A 20,311-nucleotide genomic window follows, 5' to 3' on the forward strand; every position below is an offset into this window, starting at 1 on the left:
CATGAAGCTTCAATGATACAATGATAGATCAACAAATTAAATAATATATGTGAATGAACCATGACATCATTTAAATTCCAGTGATGTATCAATGGAATAACGACGTGTTAACGAAATATCACTGGCATACTGTTGCATCTGGACCGGAGGGCTGATAGGAAAGGCTAAGTTAACATGTGACTTTCCTAAGTTACTAAATCTTGTGTCCGAATCCAATCAGCCAACAGGTGAATGACAGGCTTCCGATCGGTGAGCGGATGACCGTTACTTAGGGTATGTATAATGGAGTGATGCCAAATATCATAATTGTTGATGTGGAAGAAGAAAAAAAAAAGGCATGAGCCTTTTCTTAACTAAAAGACGATCTCTTCAAAGCAAGGATAAACCAGTGATAAGGCGATTTTCTTTGCTGAACTAGATTTCATCTTTTCTTAATGTTTATTGAATTAATTTTATTCATCTATGCATTAATCGTAAGATATGACACCACGAGATACCCATTATACAACATAATAGTACTCCCTCCGATCCATAATAACTTAAGAGGATTTAGTACAAATTTGCACTAACTTTGTACTACATCTCCAACACTTATTATGGATCAGAGAGAGTTTTTATCATCTTTTTGTAAATGATGCGGATTACACAAAAGAAGGCATTGCATATGTCCTTAGTTTCCTTTAGGTATGTAAATGTCCTTAGTTAGTTTTGAAACATACGAGAATGGAATCGCAATTTTGAGATTAATTAACAAGATAAAAAATGTTTTAAAAGAAACACGATCCTTTTCCCTATATTTACGTTTTGGACCGACCCATCATAACTTTTATTGGACCAAAGTACGAAACTGCCCTCCGGTCGGCCTCCGCTGGTTCGACCAGATCAAAACCAACTGAGAGGAGAGGCAGAGCAAGAGCAACAGACAGAGGAGAGAGGGAGAGGAGAGAGGGAGAGGAGGGAGAGAGAGAGATGGCGGACTCCATCGCCTGGAAACCCTTCTTCTGGGATCGGGTTGTGAGGGCGGAGAACATCACCCTCTACGCCAAGCGCGTCATCGCCGCCGCGTCGCCGGAGATTAGGTCGCCGATGAGTACGGCCGACGCGGAGATGGTATTCAGAGGCATCACGTCCGCAGAAGCCCATCTCGCGGATGCTTCCAGTGCGATTGGGCTGGCCATGTCTCTGATGGGCACCGTGGATCTCGTCGGGGTCCGCTACACGCGCAGCAGCGACCGCGCTGAGCTTCGCGCTCAGGTGTGCCTCCGCGCGGCAAGGGCGCGGGGGGAAGAAGTGCACGAAGCCATTGGCAGGTGCCGCGGCCACCTCGGAACCGCCGCTTTGCTCCTATCCTGCCCCGACCTCCCCGAAGTCGATGACCTGATCGACGCCGAGCGCGTGACCGCCGTCCGCGAACTGGAGGTGGCGCTGCAGGGGACTGTCGACGTAGGCGGCTTGATTAGCGCCGCCCGAGGCCCCACCGCCCGAGGCCCTGCTAGCTGCTACGGCGGAGTAAGGCACTTCCACCACCGAAGACGTCTACGACTACGATCAGGTCGTTGATTCGTCTGCTTGAACTCCAGTTTGTTAGTTTAGTTGTTGCTGGCCTTGGCCTCTGGATGATATCAGACGTGGTCGACATTGCCTACCCCATGCGAATCCGCACCCGTCCCTCGATCTTCTATTTCATGCCTGCTGAACCTTTGATTCATCTGTTGATTCTGTTGCTGTTATCTGGAACCTATGAACTATATGATGCAGTAACTTCGATCGGATTCCTGCATGCCTGCCTGATGCTCTCGTTTGTTGATTCGTGTCTTTTATTCTTCTAAGAAAAAGCTATACTGCTAGCTATTGCTGTCAAGATGCATGTTGTGGCAACTCCCAATTGCTGGGTGTTTCAGGTGATCATTTCTTATTGTATTATCTGTCTGTAGTCAGTACTTGCAAAGACAACTAATTATTTTCCTTCTTAGTTCTTTGCTATGTTTTTGAGTCACCTAGGCTAAGAACAGGTTATCGAGTATCATTAGCTGCTACTGAGTCCTTTAATACTAGCTGACCATATTTTTTTAGTTGGATCCTTGAATTTGTAACTGATCTAGTCCAGTATCAAGACATGGGACTGGACCTGGTTTTGTTTTGTTGATGTAATCATGTGATGCACATGCTGTATTGTTAAACTTGGAAATTCAGAGTAGAGCATGCTGCAGTGCTGAAATTAAGATGATCATAGCACACCATGCCCTATTCTTGGAACGATGCATTAATTTCTCTCGCCCGCAGGCATGTCTAGTGTTTTTCTTTGTCGGTGGTCAGTTCTTCTACTCCCTCCGACTCATATTACTTGTCTCAAATTTGCCTAAATATGAATGTATCTATGTTTAAAAAGCGTCTAGATACATCTAATATTTCGACAAGTAATATGGGTCGGAGGGAGTAATTTTTAATCAACGGCATGTCTTGTTGCAACCTGAATGGCTGGGTGTAAATATTCTTATTGCAGGGGATCAGTCCTCTTGAAAACGGCAGACTATTTTGTTCTGCCATGTTTCGCACTGTTTTAAGAACAAATTAATGTCATTAGGTGCTATTTCGTAATCAGTACTAGCTATGTCAACATTTGTCTGACTTGGCTAGTTGTATTTGCAAATGACCCATTCCAAAACTGCACTTTGGATGTGGGTGATCTCTGGTTTAGGCTTTTACTTTTGAGGCTGTGGTCACATGTCTTGCTCAGCTGAATGCATGCAGTACAGTACTGTTGAAACAATCAGAGCACTGGGTTTTTTACATTGATGTTACAGATTACAGTTGATTATAATTTAGAAAGTGTGCTGGCCAAGTTTTTTTTTTCTTTTTTTGGGTCAATACGCCATATGACCAGTGTGAGCAACCCTGTCTTAAGAAAAACAAATGTGCTGGGAAGCATCCACAGGTCAGTCCAACTTGACCATTGCTGGGCGCCTGGGCCATCATTACACACATATCACCTGTATATAAGAGTCTCGACACATTCGTTTGACAACGTTTGTTCAAACTTCGTCACAGATTGTTGGACTTGCTGAGTTTCATCCATCCCCGAGTTTAAAAACTTTATATGTGCATGTAAATTCCCTTGGTTTTTGCAATCTTTTAGTTTTTTCTGTCATTTTCCTTTTCCGTTTAGATTCTATACAGCACAAGTAGCATGTGCCGATCTTCTCTTTCAATCCATCTGAGGCGTTTCCTGTATTCCTATTCACGCAAGAGCCATTTTGCAGGCCGAATTGGACAACGGGCATGACAGGTTGTTGTTGTTCCATCAGCTTGTTAAGTTGTTAGTGAGGACTACATGTATCACCTCAGTTTTGGTATGGTGCCGAAATTTCCCTGTCGGCAAACAAATTGCTTTACCCGGTTAAGCTGGACGAGACCTGTTCCATGGAGTAACCAACCGCACTGCCGATCGAGCCGCTGCACTATGCACTGCCGATCGAGCCGACGTACCACGGCCGCCATGGGTGCTTCCGTGCTTGGAGCAACTCTAGCCGATCCCATAAACATGCAATCCGAACTAGCCTTTCAGTTTTGGGGCTTTTTTGGCCAGACCAGTTGTTGAATCCAGCTTGTTTACTGAAAACCTAATTCGGTTCCCTTAATCCGTTCAACTTCTGCCTCTATATGTAGTGCTCGGGAGGACTCGCCGCCGCCCCTTCCGCCGCCGCAATCTCCCTGCCCCCCATCTCCGGCGAGTCTTCTCTCCGGTCGCAATGGTACTCTTCGGTCGCCGCACGAGTTTGCAGCGGGGCCGGGCTAACCCTAGCGGCGGGCGAGGCGCCACCGCGGAGGAAGAGGCGGCGCGCCGCCGGTCCATCAGGGCCTGGCGGCGCAACGCTCTCAAGTACGAGCTCCATCGCCAATTAAAGTACCCGGCGGACGAAGCGGCGCTGGCGGCGGGAATCTGGGCCGGCCCACGCGGCCGGCACGCTCAGGAGGATGAGGCGGAGAGCTCCGCCTCCGCTTCCCATCGGCGCATCCCGGAGGCGGAGAGTTCCGCCTTCGCTTCCCGCTACCTCCTCCTGGAGGTGACGGCGGCGCCGTACGACGAGGGGGACGCCTACGAGACGGTTCTCCTCGAGTTGGAGCAGTCGGCCGCGGCGGAGGCGGCCAGGAGGGAGGCGGAGTTCCAAGCCGACCTAGCGGAGGCAATCCTCCGCTCCCACACCGACCGGTAGACCCACCGGCACTGCCGAGCAGTAGTATTAACTATATGTATTTATGTTTGTTTCTAGTAGAACTCGGATGAATCTATATGTATGTTGTTTCTAGTATGTTTGTATGAACGCACGAATGACATTTTCAAAAAGTTCAGATTTGAGATCGGTAACTGATCTGCGCAAACTATTGTTGTTCTGAAAATTGGGATTCAGTTGAACCGAACGCGGCCAGTTCGGATCGGCTGGGTTCGGTAACTGCTAGAGTCACTCTTACCCAGCCACTTCCCCGTCCAGCAACTGTACCATGGGCCACGGCACTGGCAGGCAATGGAACACCACGTCTTGCCGATTTTTTTTCACTTGTCACGGGAATTGACCGTACTTATTTTTGCAATATCTGGTGACCGTGTATAACATGTTAGTGAGACAACTTCTCGGATTTCCATAATTGATACTTTCTCCGATCCTAAATCCTAGGAAAGAAACTAGAGCGTAAAATACTTCAAGACATGTCCTTCTTGGTCGTACATGTGTCGGGTTTCTTCGTGACGTCGTAAAAGCTCACGATTCTTCTCGTATCGATAGGCTATGAGAGGGTGTTGGACGTAAACATCTTTGTACGGATCGACGGACGGGGTTGACACGCGAGACACGTCCCGTTGACCTTGGTCCACCTTTCTCACGACCACGACTGGAAGCTGAGGCAACATGGGTTTTTCGTCTCCTCCGCCTCGTCGCTCTAGCTATATAGGCTATTGGAATTGGTCCCGTGGCCGTGTCTGGTTAGGACCCATGCACCGGTCGGATTCGGTTTTGAGCGTGATCAGTTCGTTTTGATGACCCACCAGAAAAACAAGTGCCGTGCGTTCTTCCATCCAAATTCCAAATTTCCAAGCACACAAACGAACGCGACAGGACCTTGGACTTTGACCCGGCAACAAGTAACCCGATCCTCCGTTCGTTGCAACTCCAAAGAGCACGATCGTGGCCTGTCCCTTTCACCGTAGTCCGAGAAGGCCCACTGCTGTCGCCACCTGCAACGTGTTCGTTCCATCCATCAAGCGCGGTTCAAGCAGCGTCTCCGTCGCCTGCCAGTAGTACTCTCCTCCTCCGGTCTCCCTCTCGCTCCGTGCGCTAATCAGGGCAGGCAAGGCAACCACCCCTCAACAACTACCCACCCCCCGTCCACCACGCCCTCCCCCCTCTCTCTCCTTCCTTGGTCCGGCTGCCGGCGTGCCGCCTCGCTCCACTCCCCCGCGGCACGGTGCCAACAGATCGATCGATCCTGAGACCCACGCCGCACGCGGCGGTCGGGCGAGGCCTTGGTGAGGGCGTCCGCGCGCGGCACCATGGTCACGACGGCGCCCGGGGAAGCCGGAGAGCACCCTCGCCGGCGGCGAGGAACGACGGAGAGGCGGCGGCCGGGGCTCGGGTTCTCGTCGACGCGGTCAACTTCTTCCTCGGCAAGCCAGTTGGGGGCCACGCGGCGCGGCCGGCCTCTCGGGCCCGCATGTCAGAGAACGGAGCCAGCGCGTTGGATTCGCCGCCCTTCCTCCTCCTCGTGCGGGGAGCTTATTTAAACGCCCCCGCCTTGGCGCTACAGCGATAACCGCCGCCCCCCCGCAACAACAAACATTCGATCCCCTTAATCCTCATCGGCTCATCGAGTCATCGTCTCTCTCTCTCCCTCTTCCCTCCCTCCCTCGCTGTTGTTAGCCAGGAGGAAAGGGGAGAGCCCGTGCGGCGCGCGATCCGGTTAATTCCCGAGGCATGTTATCGTCCTCCTCGTCTTCGTCGTCTTCAGAGGTGGCGGCCGGCGGAATCTCAGGTTCATCGAGGGCGGCGGGCGGCGGCGCGTCCAGTTCATCGGGCGGCGCGGCGGCCCGCGGAGAGTCCAGTTGGGCGAGGGCGGCGGTGAGGGTCCAGATGGGCGTCGCGCCGTTCCAGGACGGCCAATACGTGCGGCTCTTCAACCGCGGCCGCGGGGGCTACCTCTTCGCCGACGAGACCGGGCGGGGCGTCTCCGTCGACCACCGCCGCGGCATGGTCAACACGGCGTGGGTCGTGCAGATCGTGGAGACCAAGACGTCCTACCACGCCCTGCTCCGCGGCGCCTACGGCCGGCACCTCGCCGTCACGCGCGCCCAGCCGCGCCCCGGCCACGTCGGCTGGAGCGCCGCGCAGTGCGTCTTCGACGAGCCGGAGGACACGCACGTCATGTGGTGGACCACCCCGGGGAAGAAGGGCAGCGTCGTGCTGCTCCACGGCACGTCGGCCAACCTCGGGGCGCTCCGGGCCAACGGCCGGTACCGCCGCTGGCACAGGTGCGTCACCGTCGAGGCCATCAATCGCACCCGCGTCACCTCCATGATGGAGTGGGAGGTTGAGGTCATTCCCCTCAGGGTGGAAAGGCCACCGTACCAGCTGCGACCAGGAGGCGCCAATATTGTAAGCTCGTTCTTCACCCGCTTCTTCCTTGCACGACTCTTGGTGGTTCTGAAAATCGTGTTCTCATCGGACGCTTTTTCTTTGGGATCGATCATTTCCGACAAACAAGTGCTGTTTATATACCGCTTCTATTCCATTTGCTTCAATAGAACCGGTCTTATCGTGACCGACCAACTTTTGGTTGAAGACGAGTAGTATTGCGCAACATAGGCCTGCACCTAATCTTTGTAGTACTATTGCGCAACAATACTAGTACTACAAAGAGACTGATACAAAGAGAGTGATCCCGGCTTAATTATTATTTTAGGAGTTCCTTGCTTAAATATGATGATTGGGTCCTTTGATGGTACCTAATTTTGTAGGTGGAGCAGTTAATATTAGATACAAAGAGATTTCCCTGTTAGTGCTGCAAAGCAACCTTTGAAACAGAAGTAGTACCCTTCTTGCTTCAGTTTCTAATTTTGTGAATTGAGTTATTCTTAATTAGAGGATCGATCATGTGTGTCATTTATGCCGTGCTTTCTGTCACCTAAGAATTCTTGTGCAATTTGCATGTGCAGACATGGTGCCTGGGCTCTGCGGAGTTTATGGAAGTTAGTTACATCCTGGCAGATGATAACGGGAGCACCAATGGCCGGGACTGGGTGATTGTCCCGTTCTACGGCAGGAGTCTAATGGAGATGGGCAATGAATTGGCACGTCGGCTGGGCAATGGTATCAACTTCCAAGACATCACCCTCTTCATTCAGGCGGGCAACCTTGGGCAGCCCACCCTTCTGCTCACCGACTTGCCCCATAGAGACGACCCCGTTGACATCGTGGTGTTCAAGGTTGGCACACCAGGTGGGAATTGTACTTCCGTTCTGTAGTAGTTTGCACGTTTGTTCTTCTGTTGGAATATTGAACTATGCCTCTTCTTTTGAGGTACAATCGGCAAATTAGGATCAAGAATCTAGGTCGTTCATTTGATATCTTTCGGTTTTGACTTTGTTGTGTAGATGGCATATGATATTTTAATGCTTAATGGGAAAAATAAATTGGTATGCGATCGCGTAAAGTTGTCAATAAAATATAATTCCTCTATTTACACTATGGTACATAAAGATAAATTGACATAAGCACTGTGAAATTATTGATCGATTAAAAATACTATTTCAATGGATGAACACCCACCTCTGTTCTTGAATTTTATTTACTTGATATATTATTCTGTGCCCTGTGGTCTTCAAAACATAAAATAACTATTAGTGGCCAGCAGATGTTAAATATTTCAGTTTTCCCATGTTCGATCATCTCGTTTGACGTGCGTTCGGGTTCAAAGTATATGCTGGTAGTGGCAGCAAATATTCAGTTTAGTTGCCTTCTGGAGCTGCAGTAGTTTAAAGTGCATTGATTGTCAAAGGCATCCAGCTGGCCAGTTTATAGATACAGATGCATGTTTCCTAAAAAAAGATACAGATGTATGTAAAATGCTAATGCCACCTTAGTTTCTAAATATAAGATGTTCTAGTTTTGCTTTAAGTCAAATTTCTTAAAGTTTGACCAAACTTATAGAAAAATGTACTAACATGTTCAATATAAAATATGTATCATGATGGATGTAAGGAAACAAATTTAGAGTTGTAAATGTTGGTAGATTTATCTATAAATTTGGTGAAACTTTAAAAAGTTTGACTTCGGACAAAACTAGAACATCTCATATTTAGGAATGGAGGGGATAGTAAATAGCTTGTGCTGATACACGGGCCACGGCTAGCTCAAATATTTCTGTATCAAATGATGCGCAGCATAATTTTGCAGTTACCTGGTTTCATGCTATACTAGATCCAGAGGAAATATTAACATGCACAAACTTAATCTATTATCAATGCACAATCTGCGGTTCCTTTCATTCGTAATTTCATACTCTGCCATGGTGTTCTACTTAGGTAATCTTAAATGCCAAACTCTTTCTGAAATAGACTCCTCTTTATGTCATTTCACTTATGTTCTCATGTGCATATGTCACGAGTGAGCTTTTAGTCATATGATAATGTCTCAGTGCTCATCTTATCTGCACTACATCCTGAGCTTTGAGTAGATGTTTTAGCTTTCTGTTTCTGACCTCTCACTTCGATCACTTGGCTCCAGGGCACGACCGGCTGCGTTTTCCGGATCTTCATGCTGAGCAGTAGAAGAGAAGGATAGGATCAGCCAACAGTTCTTCCCCTGGACAGCACTGTCAAGGCCTCCTCAATTTTACTGCAGAGTGATGGCCTGACAAGGATTAGCAGTTCCCCTTTGTTTCTCTGAACAGTTCATACTTCATAGTCGTACTGTTAGTTCTACGATATATGTAGTCAGTTACGAAACATGGCCAAGACGATGAAGTTTTGTTCTGTTGTCTTTTGGAACTTCAGAGAAATTAAACATGCTGCTCGATTTGCTAGTACTCTGTTAGTTGTTGATAGAATTGTTCATACAGTACTACATTTCTCAGTTCCAGATCGAGTGTTTGATGCCTTCTGAGAGTAGTCAATTCCCATTTGTTAGCGGAAACATTGCAGGCTGTGTTAGCACTCCGACTTTTCAGGTTTTGCTGAAAATATCCTTTTCCACACCGATTTCTGTAGTTAAATACGGAGTATAAACGAACACCCAAAGACTCAGCAATCGGCGACCCTAGGAATCCTTAGCTCGTCTTAGCCGTCACACCATAATGCCAATTAGGGGCCTCTTTGATTCGAAGGAATTTCATACCGTAGAAACTTTCAGGGTTTCTTTATAGCTCGTTTTATTTGCAGGATTTGAAATCAATAGGAATATTTTCTGTGAACTAGTTTGCATGCTATTCCAAAGAAAAAAAATTCCACAAGGTCTAACCTCATGAAAATTTCCTTTCTCCCTATGATAACTATGAGTACTGAGTAGCACATAATACTTCAAGCAAAATCTGTATTTTTTCTGTGGTGCAATCAAACAACTTTTACTGAACATTCTTTTATTTTGAATTCTTGTAGGATTCAACATGCCATGACATTCAAATCTTTTCTTTTTCCTATTCTTATTGCTTGTGTTTTTGAAATCCTGCGAATCAAAGAGGCCCTAGTTCTCCGCGAATGGCGGGGCCGCGGGGTTGACGTCAGAATTCCATGAATCTATAATCTCCGGAAAGTGAATCCCCACTATAATGCATTTAATGTTTCCAAGCTGTACATGTGAAGTGTCCACATCATATACATGCAAAATGTCCACATCACCATCCACATCATGTGTTGCACTCCACTAGCAATTAATTTATGTCGCTCCTTCGACAATTCAACCTTTTAGCTCATAGGACTTTTCATCTCCACGTTGTATATAAATATTTTACCAAGTACCCATATTTTCATGATATGTATGTTGATCTTTCTCATAACTGCGAGTATTCAGGTTTTCCTAAGCTTCGCCTTTTCGTTTTTGCTGAAGTTGTGAATGTTCACGTAGATCAAAATTACTCCTATATATGTTATGGATGATAAAATTATTTTTCCTACAATATTCATATTTCTTTTGTATTTGATCATATTGTTATAATTTGTTGCTAACATCACGTTAGGATATGTAAATGAAATTTTCCGCGGCAACACATAAGGATTGACCCGGTGTGTATATAAAGATAGGAGAAATCTAACCGGCACATGTGTGCCAGTCGATAATGTAATTTCTCCGTGGACATACCGGTAGAATCAGGAGCCATAGACTTTTTCAATCAAGATGGTTATGTCTACTATTTGGAATTCGATTACAATCTGCAAATCAAAGTCCAGTACTCTGGAGGCAAACAAATTTTTTTTACCACTAAAACACCTCTTTATTAATTTACAGCATTTTTTCTGTCTCTAAATTATTCCTCCCGAAGGTAAAGATAGCGTTCGTGAATCGTGAGTTCATCTCTCATCAACTTTGAAGCCCCGAAGAAAAACCTCTCATCAAAAGAAACCTCCTCCAGTGATCCAGTCCTCCCCAAGCATGCCCACATGTCAGACTCCTACGGTCTCCATAGCGCACACGGCCGGGTCGGACCGCACGCGCACAAACAGCCAACTGCCTCCAAAACTACATCGCGGCAGCCCCGAACACGGTGCTTTCCGCAGCCAAATCGAGATCTCTCCGTCTCTCCCCCTACCGTCCGCCTCACGCCGGCCGGCCGCGGCAGCGAATTCCAGAAGAGATGGCCTCGGCGCTCTCCTCCTTGCGCTACGGCGACAGCCTGTCGGTGGTGGCCATCTCGGGCGCCACGGCCGTGCTCTGCGAGGCCATCTCCTGGCTCCTCATCTACCGCACCGCCACCTACAACTCCCTCCGCCTCTCCATCGAGCGCCACTCCCGCAAGCTCGACTCCATGAAGTCCACCTCCTCCGGCGGCGAAGGCGCCTCCTCCCAGCCCGCCGGCTCCTCCTCCTCCTCGCGGGCCAAGAAGATGGACCGCGTCGAGACCAGCCTCAAGGACGCCGCGCGGGAGCTCTCGCTCGCCAAGCTCAAGTCCGGCGCCGTCGTCGCCGCCGTGCTCTTCGTCGTATTCGGCCTCCTCAACTCGCTCTTCGAGGGCCGCGCCGTCGCCAAGCTGCCCTTCGCGCCCGTGCCGCTCGTGCAGCGGATGAGCCACCGCGGCCTGCCCGGGACCGACCCCACCGACTGCGCCATGGTCTTCCTCTACTTCCTCTGCTCCATGAGCATCCGGACCAATCTCCAGAAGCTGCTCGGCTTCACGCCGCCCCGTGCAGCCGCCGCCGCCGGCGGGGGCCTCTTCCCCATGCCCGATCCCAAAGTCAATTGAGGTACCAAATCCATCCTTTGCTCTAATTTTTCTGCTGTTAGATTTACTGCTTGCGTCCTGGATCTACTGATACAAACATGGCTTGGTTGTTGTTATGATTGGATTTCTGGACGCATCTGGGTGATAAGTGCGTGACGGTTTCATTAGATTCGTGGACTTTACTATCCTATTAGAATCGAGTGAGCACTTAGGGAAAACTGAAGTTGTTAAATGCTGCATCCTTGGGTTTGATCCTTCTGTTGGTGGGGGTAAATCTAGAATTAAACTTCCGAGTTACTATTATTGGCTAGAATAATTATCTGTGTACTTGGGTGAGGTTTATTAAGGCACGTGAATCGTGTAATGCATCTTTAGCATTGTATTTAACTTGAATCATTAGCATTATTTAAGTTTGATAAACTAAGGAATCCAGAAGTGTGCTTCAGTGTCATGATGCACAAAGCATTTTGAAACAGTTATGTCTACGTTCTAGATTAGAGGCCAAGAATATAAACAGTCTGAGCTAGTTTTCCTCATTGTCTTGGTACTAGAGGCGAAGAGTATATGACTGTACAAGTTGTAGAAGCAGGAGAACTAGTCTTCTTCAAGCAGAGCATGCCACTGCTGTTGATTGCGTATTAGTAGTTAAGCTTCATAATGTGTTGGATCATGGAATCGCCTCATGGAATCACGGTATCAAGGGAATAGAGAATACAGTGCCTTTCGTGATGTTGATGCTATATTCAAAAGTTAGTGAGAATAATGTCATTTTCTATGGCAACTCTTAATGGATAATACAGTTTTGTGTTGATATACTTTGGATACACTTAACCATACCAATCACCACTCGAACTATTACTCACTGATCAATATATTTATTTTTAAGGTCATACTGTTATAACTTTCTGGGTAGACCATTGATAAATATCATTGCAGTAAATGCAGTAGATACACTGTACTATATACCAATCACCACTCTGAGTAATTTCCTCATGTGATCAATATATTTAGTTTCAGTCATACCATCATTTAGTTTTAAGGTCATAATCTTATACTCCCTCCGTCTCATACTAAGTGACGAAATATTACATGTATCTAGACGCTTTTTGGGTATAGATATATCCATATTTGGACAAATTTGAGTCACTTAATATGGGACGGAGGGAGTAACTTTCTGGGTAGACCATTGATAAATATCATTGCAGTAAATGCAGTAGATACACTATACTATACCAATCACCACTCTGAGTTATTTGCTCATGTGATCAATATATTTAGTTTCAGTCATACAATTGTATTATTGGTTTTCCTGAAACACCCTGATGGACTTGCTTGAATTTTGTCCCGAGCCCCTCGACTTTCTGGAGATGTTCTTTTGCATGATCAAAAGTGAACTTAATTGCTGATGATGGATGAATCATGCTTTCTTTCTCATAAGTCATCTCCAGATACCTCAATTATGGGCCCTTGGGACATGGCATGACCGTTCAACTTTATTCTTCCAGATGTTTATTTCTAGTATGTGTTTTATTAAGTCTTCTTTTGGTGTCTGCGCATGTCCATATGATTATGCATATGTGAGTGGATTGTTGATTCTACTATATGTGATGTCATCCATAATCCATTCCCGTTTCAGCACCTAATGAGATAGGGAAAGTGGTACCTCTTGGTCAGAACGAAGGCTAAGTTCCTCATTATTTCGTATGTTCACAGCCGCCCACAGGTACGAGTGGTAAGGTGGGGGTGGGGATTCAAGATGATCTTTGATTAGACACGTGAGTTTTTGCATTGAAGCATGCATGCAGCAGTTCAGAATGTTGCAGTTGCAGCAAATAAAGTTGAGTTAGGACAGCGACTTGACACTCCATGTTGTAGATCTCCATATTTCTTTGTTGGCTCAGTTTTTCTCACCCTTTTAGCTTCAGCTGAATGTTTTGCTATGTCTTGTTGTACAAAGTGGAAACAGTGTTTCCTCTCCAGCTACTTGATCTGCAAAGCCTGTCTCTAACTTCTACAGTCCCCTTCTTTTGTTGCAGCCTGGTCTATATACATACCTTGTCATGGCGCTTGATCTCAACCTCAGGAAGGAGTCACCCCAAAGGATGGAACAAATAACAAGGTCGATCAGGGGAGAGGAGTAATACTCAACAAGATTCTGTAATGATAAATCCCGTCCGATTCATTTTTCCCCAACTCACCAGTTCCTGGGTCTGGTTTCGCACACCCATGATACGCGGACACGAACCGATTTGTTTTGTTCTGTCTGTAGGCAGGCTGGATCATGAACACGAAGGTCGCGCCTGCTACCAGCCAAGTAATTGGTGCAGTCTGACCTTGAACTCTCGTATAGTTTTTGTTTCATCGTCAGCCGTTCTCTCGCATTGATTGATTTGAATCTCTATCGTGATGCAAGTTGCGACGGGCATCGGGCGAGAGTTTCATATCTCGTCTTGTTCTTGTTCTTCTGAATTGATCGATAACAAGCTGTAACTTCGGTTGCTCGCTGTTCATTGTCTGCCGTGCAATGCTTCTTTGCTTGTTGAGTTGTTGACATTTGTGCACGAACCAATGCAATTGCAACTTGCGGCGCTCGCCTGTCTCTGCTTGACTGCACTCGTCACAGAAAATTTCAACTTTCGTTGTCGATATTGACATACAAGTGCGGTACCAGCCGCTAGGCAGAAAGCTGTCGGTAACATATAGCCGCTGTGTACCGCACTCGCGATGGGGAAACATAGGATGCGTCATCCAATCGAAGGGCGAGGGCAGGGTATTGCCCTGAAATCCCACTCCCACCAACCAAGGCAGGGACAGACCATCATTTTCCTTGGCCGCGCCCCCCGTCCCCGTGTAGCATTGACCTACCTTGGCCTCTCCATGGCGAGAACGTACCGAGGCCAAGGGCGGCCGAGCCCAGGGCAGTCGGATCAGGTGATGGCTGGCGAGGGAGGGGAGCAGCGATCGCTGGCGTCGGAGGAGGAGATGGCGGCGGTGGAGCCGAGGTTGCCTGAGAAGAGAGAAGAGGTGGGCGGGGGACGAGGGGCGGCGCTCCGGCCATGGCGAGCGGGGGCCGAGTCTGGTAGATGGTGGGGAACAACGGCGGCGGGCCTTTTCCTTATCTTTTGGTCGCTCCGGCGGTGGTTACGGAGGTGGGCTGTAAGTGGCGGGGGTTTGCGCGGTTGAAAATTCAGTGGCAGTTACCTTCGCACGTGGGGAGGAAAAGGATAGTGCAGCCCTATCGAGTGATGCAAATATACATCACTTGCCTCAGTTTTTTGGGGCATGCCTTAAAATTATAGGGCACATGGTAGCTATACAACATCTGTTGGAGTGACGTTTTTGGCCTCTCGTGTCCTAAAAAATGGTTTTTGGGCACAAACCCTATTTTACGTCATCTGTTGGGGATGCTCTTAGTTGATCTGGGTTAGCGTGGGCACACCATCCCATTCTGGCTAGCGCACACACGACCAGACCCTACAAATCCAATCCAATCGGTTGGGGACTCGACGCGAACGCGAGATGCTGCGGCGCGTCTTCAGCCGCTACGATGCCGGCGCGCCGGAGGAGCCGACGCCGAAGCCCTTCTCCTTCGCTGATTCCCTCCCAACGAGGCCACAAGTTGACCTTCTTCGTCTGTTTTTTTTTGCCTTTCGCCTTTTTCTTTATTTTGAGAGAATTTCATATTTGCCACTCAAACTTTGCGCAGATGCCCAAATAATGCCACTTAGGATTTCTGATTTCAAATTTGTCACTCAAATTTTGCATGGTGGTACAAATATGCCGCAACCGTTAGTTGACCGTTAAGTAAGAGATGCGACGCGCCTCCCCTCCGCTCCTTCAGAAGTTCGCCTTCTGAATTTGGATCACAACTTAACACATCCATTCAAGCTTAGATGTTATTTTATTGACCATGCGATCCATGCGTTCTTCAAGATAACGAAGCTATCTATGTGAGGAAAAATATCAGGCAATCAGGCAAAAGAACTTGTCATCTTGTGCATGTGCTGCCATGCCCGTATACAGTGGACGAGTTGCCTTGCCAAGTTCGCTTCCGTCTTGTGGGGCATCAACCAACTACTACGTGTTGTTCTATTTATAGCGTCAGATACAACATATGCCGACGAGCACTTTCATCCTTGATCAATCTCTTGCAAGTGCTGCAGCGCATCAATGGCGTCGAGTAACGCAACAAGTCACAAGTGCTCCAGCAGGGCAGCAGGCCCCGTCCCATTCAAGGACTTTGAAGACGATGTCCTCCACCAGGTGCCGGAGAGGACGTCTCCGGAAGATCACGACGCTCTGGTCTCCTCCCTGCCGAGCACGGTGCTGCCCGGCGTCCAGTTATTCAAGCTCCGTCTGTATCAGGGTTTCTGGCTGCACGAGAGGCTGGTCCCGGGGGCCGTCGCTCTCCAGCAACGCTTCGAGCCCCGCCCGGACGACGTGGTCGTCGCCAGCATGCCCAAGTGCGGCACCACGTGGCTCATCGCGCTGACGTTCGCCGCCATGGCTCGCCGCGCTTACCCGCCCGCCGGCGCCGACCACCCGCTGCTCCGCCTCAACCCGCATCATGTTGCCCCTTTCATGGACCTGTTCTTCGCCCAAGGCCGGGAGGCCGTGCTCGACGCGCTCCCGTCCCCGCGTCTCATGTTCACGCACATGCCGCTCGCCATGCTGCCGCGCGCCGCGCCGCCGGCTTCGTCCGGCGCCGGCGCCGGCGGTGGCGGGTGCAGGGTCGTCTACATCTGCAGGGAGCCCAAGGATATGGCCGTCTCCCTGTGGCATTTCCGTCGGGTGCTCTGCCCTGAGCTCTCGTTCGCCGACACCTTCGAGTCCTTCTGCGCCGGCCGGTCCAGCGGGCCGTTCTGGGACCACATCCTCGGCTACTGGCGCGCGAGCGCCGCTACGCCGGACAACGTGCTCTTCCTGCGGTACGAGGAGCTGCTGCGTGACCCCGCGGACAATGTCAGGAAGCTGGCGCGCTTCGTCGGGCTCCCGTTCTCCGACGCGGAGGAGGAGGCCGGCGTCGTTCACGCCATCGTCGAGCTGTGCAACCTCGACAACATGAGGAGCCTGGAGGCCAACAAGAGCGGCCACCTGCCCTACATCAACTTCCCAAACAAGTCCCTCTTCCGGAAGGGAGTGGCCGGCGACTGGGTGAACCACATGACGCCGGAGATGGCACGCCGCATGGACGATATCGTCGCGGAGAAATTTCGAGGCACGGGGCTCACTTTCCCGTGAACCGAGGAAGGCGCACGTCAATTCGTCGATTTTCATCTCAATAAACGTTGAGTGCAAATGAGGGGGAATATTGTGTGCAAATCTGAATGGAGTGTGAAAAATAAATTTAAATGTTTTTATCGTTATTATGAAGTTGTATTATAAATCCGTGTAATATTTGATCTTCAAATTCATGTTTACAAGATCGGAAAGACAACTCATTCATCATGTACTGTATTGTACTATTCATTAAGCATTTTTCTGTCTTAGGGAAAATGAAGTTGTTAATTGCTGCATCCTTTGCCTTGGGTTTGATCCTTTTGTTCGTGGGGGTAAATCTAGAATTAAACTTGCAAGTTACTATTATTGGCTAGAATAATTATATTTGTACTTGGGTGATAATCTTATAACTTTCTGCGTAGACCACTGATAAATGTCATTGCAGTAAATGCAGATGCACTGTACTATACCAATCACCACTCTGAGTTATTTGCTCATGTGATCAATATATTTAGTTTCAGTCTACCATTGTATTTGGTTTTCCTGAAACACCCTGATGGACTTGCTTGAATTCTGTTCCGGGCCCCTTGACTTTCTGGAGCATGTTCTTTCCATGGTCAAAAGTGAACTGAATTGCTGATGATGGATGATTCATGCTTTCTTTCTCAGTCTCTCAGAAGTCATCTCCAGGTGCCTCAGTTATGCGCCCTTTGGACATGGCATGACCGTTCAACTTTCTTCTTCAGATGTTTCTTTCTAGTGCGTTTTTTAGAAAATCTTCTTTTGGTGTTTGGGCATGTTCATATGATTATGCATATGCGAGTGGATTGTTGATTCTACTATATATGATGTCATCAATTCCCATTTTTTCAAATTGATTGATCTCGATTTATCTTCGGTTGCTCGCTCCTGTCGTCCTGTTCATTGTCTGCCGTGCAATGCTTGTTGAGTTGTTGACATTTGTGCACGACCCACCAATGCCATTGCAACTTGCCGCGCTCGCCTGTCTCTGCTCGCCTGCTCGCATGGCAGAAAGTTATAACTTCCATTGTCGACATTGACATGCCAGCAGCTCCGCAGAAAGCTGTCGGTAACATATCCAGCCGCCGTGTACCGCACTCGCGCACTGGAAGCAGAGGTCCCCACGATGGGGAACTTGGGCTGCATCGTCCAATGCAAAGGCAAGGGCAGGGACTCCCACCAACCAAGGCAGGGACGGACCATCATTTTCCTTGGGCGCGGGCCCGGTGTGCCCCCGTGCAGCATCAACCTAACTTGGCACCGGAGCAAAAGCAAACCCAGCCAGCGCGCGAGGCATAATCATCATCAGGGTTCAGGACGGGCCGACGGGGGTGTTGCTATCCTCTCGCCGTGACTCCGCCCGTCCCTCCGGAGTCCGTCCAGATCTTGTCGTCTCGATGAGATAGATGTTTCCACTCCCCTCCGGTAGTTAGTTGATCAGGATTGGCGTTCCGTTTCCAGCCCTAACACACACACACACACACACACACGACCCGACCGTACAAACCCAGTGGAATCAGGTTGGGACTCGACGCGACGCGAAGCGAGCGATGCTGGCGCGCTTCTTCGGCCGCGCCGACGCCGGCGCGCCGGAGCCCTTCTCCTTCGCCGAGCCCCTCCCGACGTGGCCACAAGGTGACCTGACCCTTTCCCCGTCTTCGAATTGCCTTCCGCCTCTCTTTATTTAATCATCCTATCAATGGGGCGTTGGTCCGACGTGGCATTGCTGTTGCTGCAGGTAATGGATTTGCGCGGGGGAGGATGTGCGTGGGAGGCGGGGAGCTGGAGCTCGCCGCGGCCACCTCCTTCGAGAGGATCTGCACCCTGTCGCCGTCGCCGCGTCGGGACTGCAAAAGCAGCGTCACCTTCTACAGGCCGCTGGCCGTCCCCGAGGGCTTCTCCGTGCTCGGCCACTACTGCCAGCCCGACAGCCGCCCGCTCCACGGCCACCTCCTCGTCGCCAAGGCCTCCGCGCGCGCGCACCACCCGCCACGTTCCACGCAGCCGCCTCTCTGCGCGCCGCGGGACTACGAGCTCCTCTGGGCCTTCCATGCCAGCGGCGGCAGTGCTGCTGCAGGTGGGGGGAGGAGCTCTTCTTCTTCTTCTGGCTATGGCCGCAGCGACGCCTACTTCTGGCTCCCCGTGCCGCCGGAGGGGTACCGGGCGCTCGGGTTCCTCGTCACGGCGGATCCCGGCAAGCCGCCGCTGAAGGATGCCGGCTGCGTCCGCACCGACCTCACCGACGAGTGCGAGCCGCACGGCTCGCTGCTCCACCTGCAGCTCACACGGCCGTCGTCCTCGTCGCCCGGCGAAGCCTTCGCCGTGCGTGGCGTGAGGCCGCTGCGCCGTGGGATGTCAGAGAAGGGCATCGGCGCCGGGACCTTCTGCTGCGCCGTGGTGGGCGGCTGCTCCACGCTGCGCGAGCAGGGCCTCGCGTGCCTGAATAACGTCGAGCTCGATCTGTCGGCGATGCCGACGCTGGAGCAGCTTCACGCCGTGATCCAGCACTACGGGCCAACGGTCTTCTTCCACCCGAAAGAGGTGTACCTGCCGTCGTCCGTCTCCTGGTACTTCAAGAACGGGGCGTCGCTGTACAGGAAAGGAGGAGGGTGCGACGCCGTGGGCGAGGAGATCGACGGCGAGGGGTCCAACCTCCCGGGCGGCGGGTGCAACGACGGGGAGTACTGGATCGACCTGCCGCAGGACACCCAGAGAAGGGCAGCGGTCTGCCGTGGCGACATCGGCAGCGCGGAGCTGTACGCGCACGTCAAGCCGGCCATGGGGGGCGCGTGCACCGACGTCGCCATGTGGGTGTTCTGCCCCTTCAACGGCCCGGCCAGGCTCAAGCTTGGCGTGCTCAACGTCCCGCTCGGCAAGACCGGGCAGCACGTCGGCGACTGGGAGCACTTCACGCTGCGCGTCAGCAACTTCACTGGGGAGCTCATGGCCGTGTACTTCTCGCAGCACAGCGGCGGGAGGTGGGTGGACGCGTCCGCGCTGGAGTACGCGGCGGGGAACAGGCCGGTAGTGTACTCCTCCAGGAACGGGCATGCCAGCTACCCGTACCCCGCCGTGTACCTGCAGGGCTCGGCGGCGCTCGGGATCGGCATACGGAACGACGCCGCACGGAGCAAGCTGTTCGTCGACTCCAGCGTCAAGTACAGGATCGTGGCGGCCGAGTACCTCGGAGACGGCGTCGTCGCCGAGCCACAGTGGCTGCAGTACATGCGGGAGTGGGGGCCGACGGTGGTCTACAATTCGAGGAAGAGGATGGAGCGGATTGTCGGGCGTCTGCCTCGCGGGCTCAGGGATACAGCCGAGAACATACTGAACAAGATGCCAAACGAGCTGTCCAAGGAGGAAGGGCCGACAGGGCCTAAGGAGAAGAATATGTGGGAGGGGGACGAAAGATGGTAGGCATCACTTTTCTTTTCAGATTGTTAAACTTCATTGGTGAGTTGTTATATTGGCATAACACTATGACAATTGACACCAGAAGTAGAATCATGCTTGTAAGACAAACTGTGAGTCAGCGAGTGACTGTAACCTCCTCCAATGGCCTTGGATTGTATAATTTGATCTGTGAGTTTGATTAGATTCATGCTTGTAAAGCAAACTGGGAGTGGCTGTAACCTCCTTAAATGGAGGT

At 50.3% G+C, this 20,311-nt stretch overlaps 4 protein-coding genes across 7 annotated transcripts; all 4 read left to right on the forward strand.

Annotated features, from left to right (window-relative positions):
• The first annotated feature begins 5,285 nt into the window (after positions 1–5,285).
• On the forward strand, positions 5,286–9,125 carry LOC100822278. Its single transcript, XM_003559439.4, has 3 exons — positions 5,286–6,644; positions 7,205–7,487; positions 8,775–9,125. Exons 1-3 carry the CDS (start codon positions 5,967–5,969, stop codon positions 8,816–8,818), a joined length of 1,005 nt encoding a protein of 334 aa, XP_003559487.3. The 5' UTR covers positions 5,286–5,966; the 3' UTR covers positions 8,819–9,125.
• Positions 9,126–10,688: 1,563 nt separating this feature from the next.
• On the forward strand, positions 10,689–13,925 carry LOC100822805 (calcium load-activated calcium channel). Of its 4 annotated transcripts, none has more exons than XR_002962032.1 (3): positions 10,689–11,443; positions 13,135–13,196; positions 13,458–13,925. XR_002962032.1 is itself a non-coding variant. In XM_024457210.1 (3 exons), the coding sequence occupies exon 1, from the start codon at positions 10,837–10,839 to the stop codon at positions 11,440–11,442; it is 606 nt and encodes a 201-aa protein (XP_024312978.1). In that variant the 5' UTR covers positions 10,689–10,836; the 3' UTR covers position 11,443; positions 13,135–13,144; positions 13,458–13,925. The 4 variants fall into 4 exon arrangements, 3 of the variants coding, with proteins under 3 accessions (XP_024312978.1, XP_024312977.1, XP_003560514.1); XM_024457210.1 differs by having other exon boundaries at positions 13,135–13,144; XM_024457209.1 differs by lacking the exon at positions 13,135–13,196 and having other exon boundaries at positions 13,439–13,925.
• A 1,493-nt stretch (positions 13,926–15,418) lies between these two features.
• On the forward strand, positions 15,419–16,929 carry LOC104581287 (cytosolic sulfotransferase 5). Its single transcript, XM_010232427.3, has one exon. The coding sequence runs from the start codon at positions 15,592–15,594 to the stop codon at positions 16,660–16,662; it is 1,071 nt and encodes a 356-aa protein (XP_010230729.1). The 5' UTR covers positions 15,419–15,591; the 3' UTR covers positions 16,663–16,929.
• Positions 16,930–17,903: 974 nt separating this feature from the next.
• LOC100822588 lies at positions 17,904–20,257 on the forward strand. Its single transcript, XM_003559440.4, has 2 exons — positions 17,904–18,297; positions 18,401–20,257. The coding sequence occupies exons 1-2, from the start codon at positions 18,213–18,215 to the stop codon at positions 20,077–20,079; spliced, it is 1,764 nt and encodes a 587-aa protein (XP_003559488.1). The 5' UTR covers positions 17,904–18,212; the 3' UTR covers positions 20,080–20,257.
• The last annotated feature ends 54 nt before the right edge of the window (positions 20,258–20,311 follow it).

The sequence above is a fragment of the Brachypodium distachyon genome, chromosome 1 (genome assembly GCF_000005505.3).
Source record: "Brachypodium distachyon strain Bd21 chromosome 1, Brachypodium_distachyon_v3.0, whole genome shotgun sequence".
NCBI lineage: Eukaryota > Viridiplantae > Streptophyta > Magnoliopsida > Poales > Poaceae > Brachypodium > Brachypodium distachyon.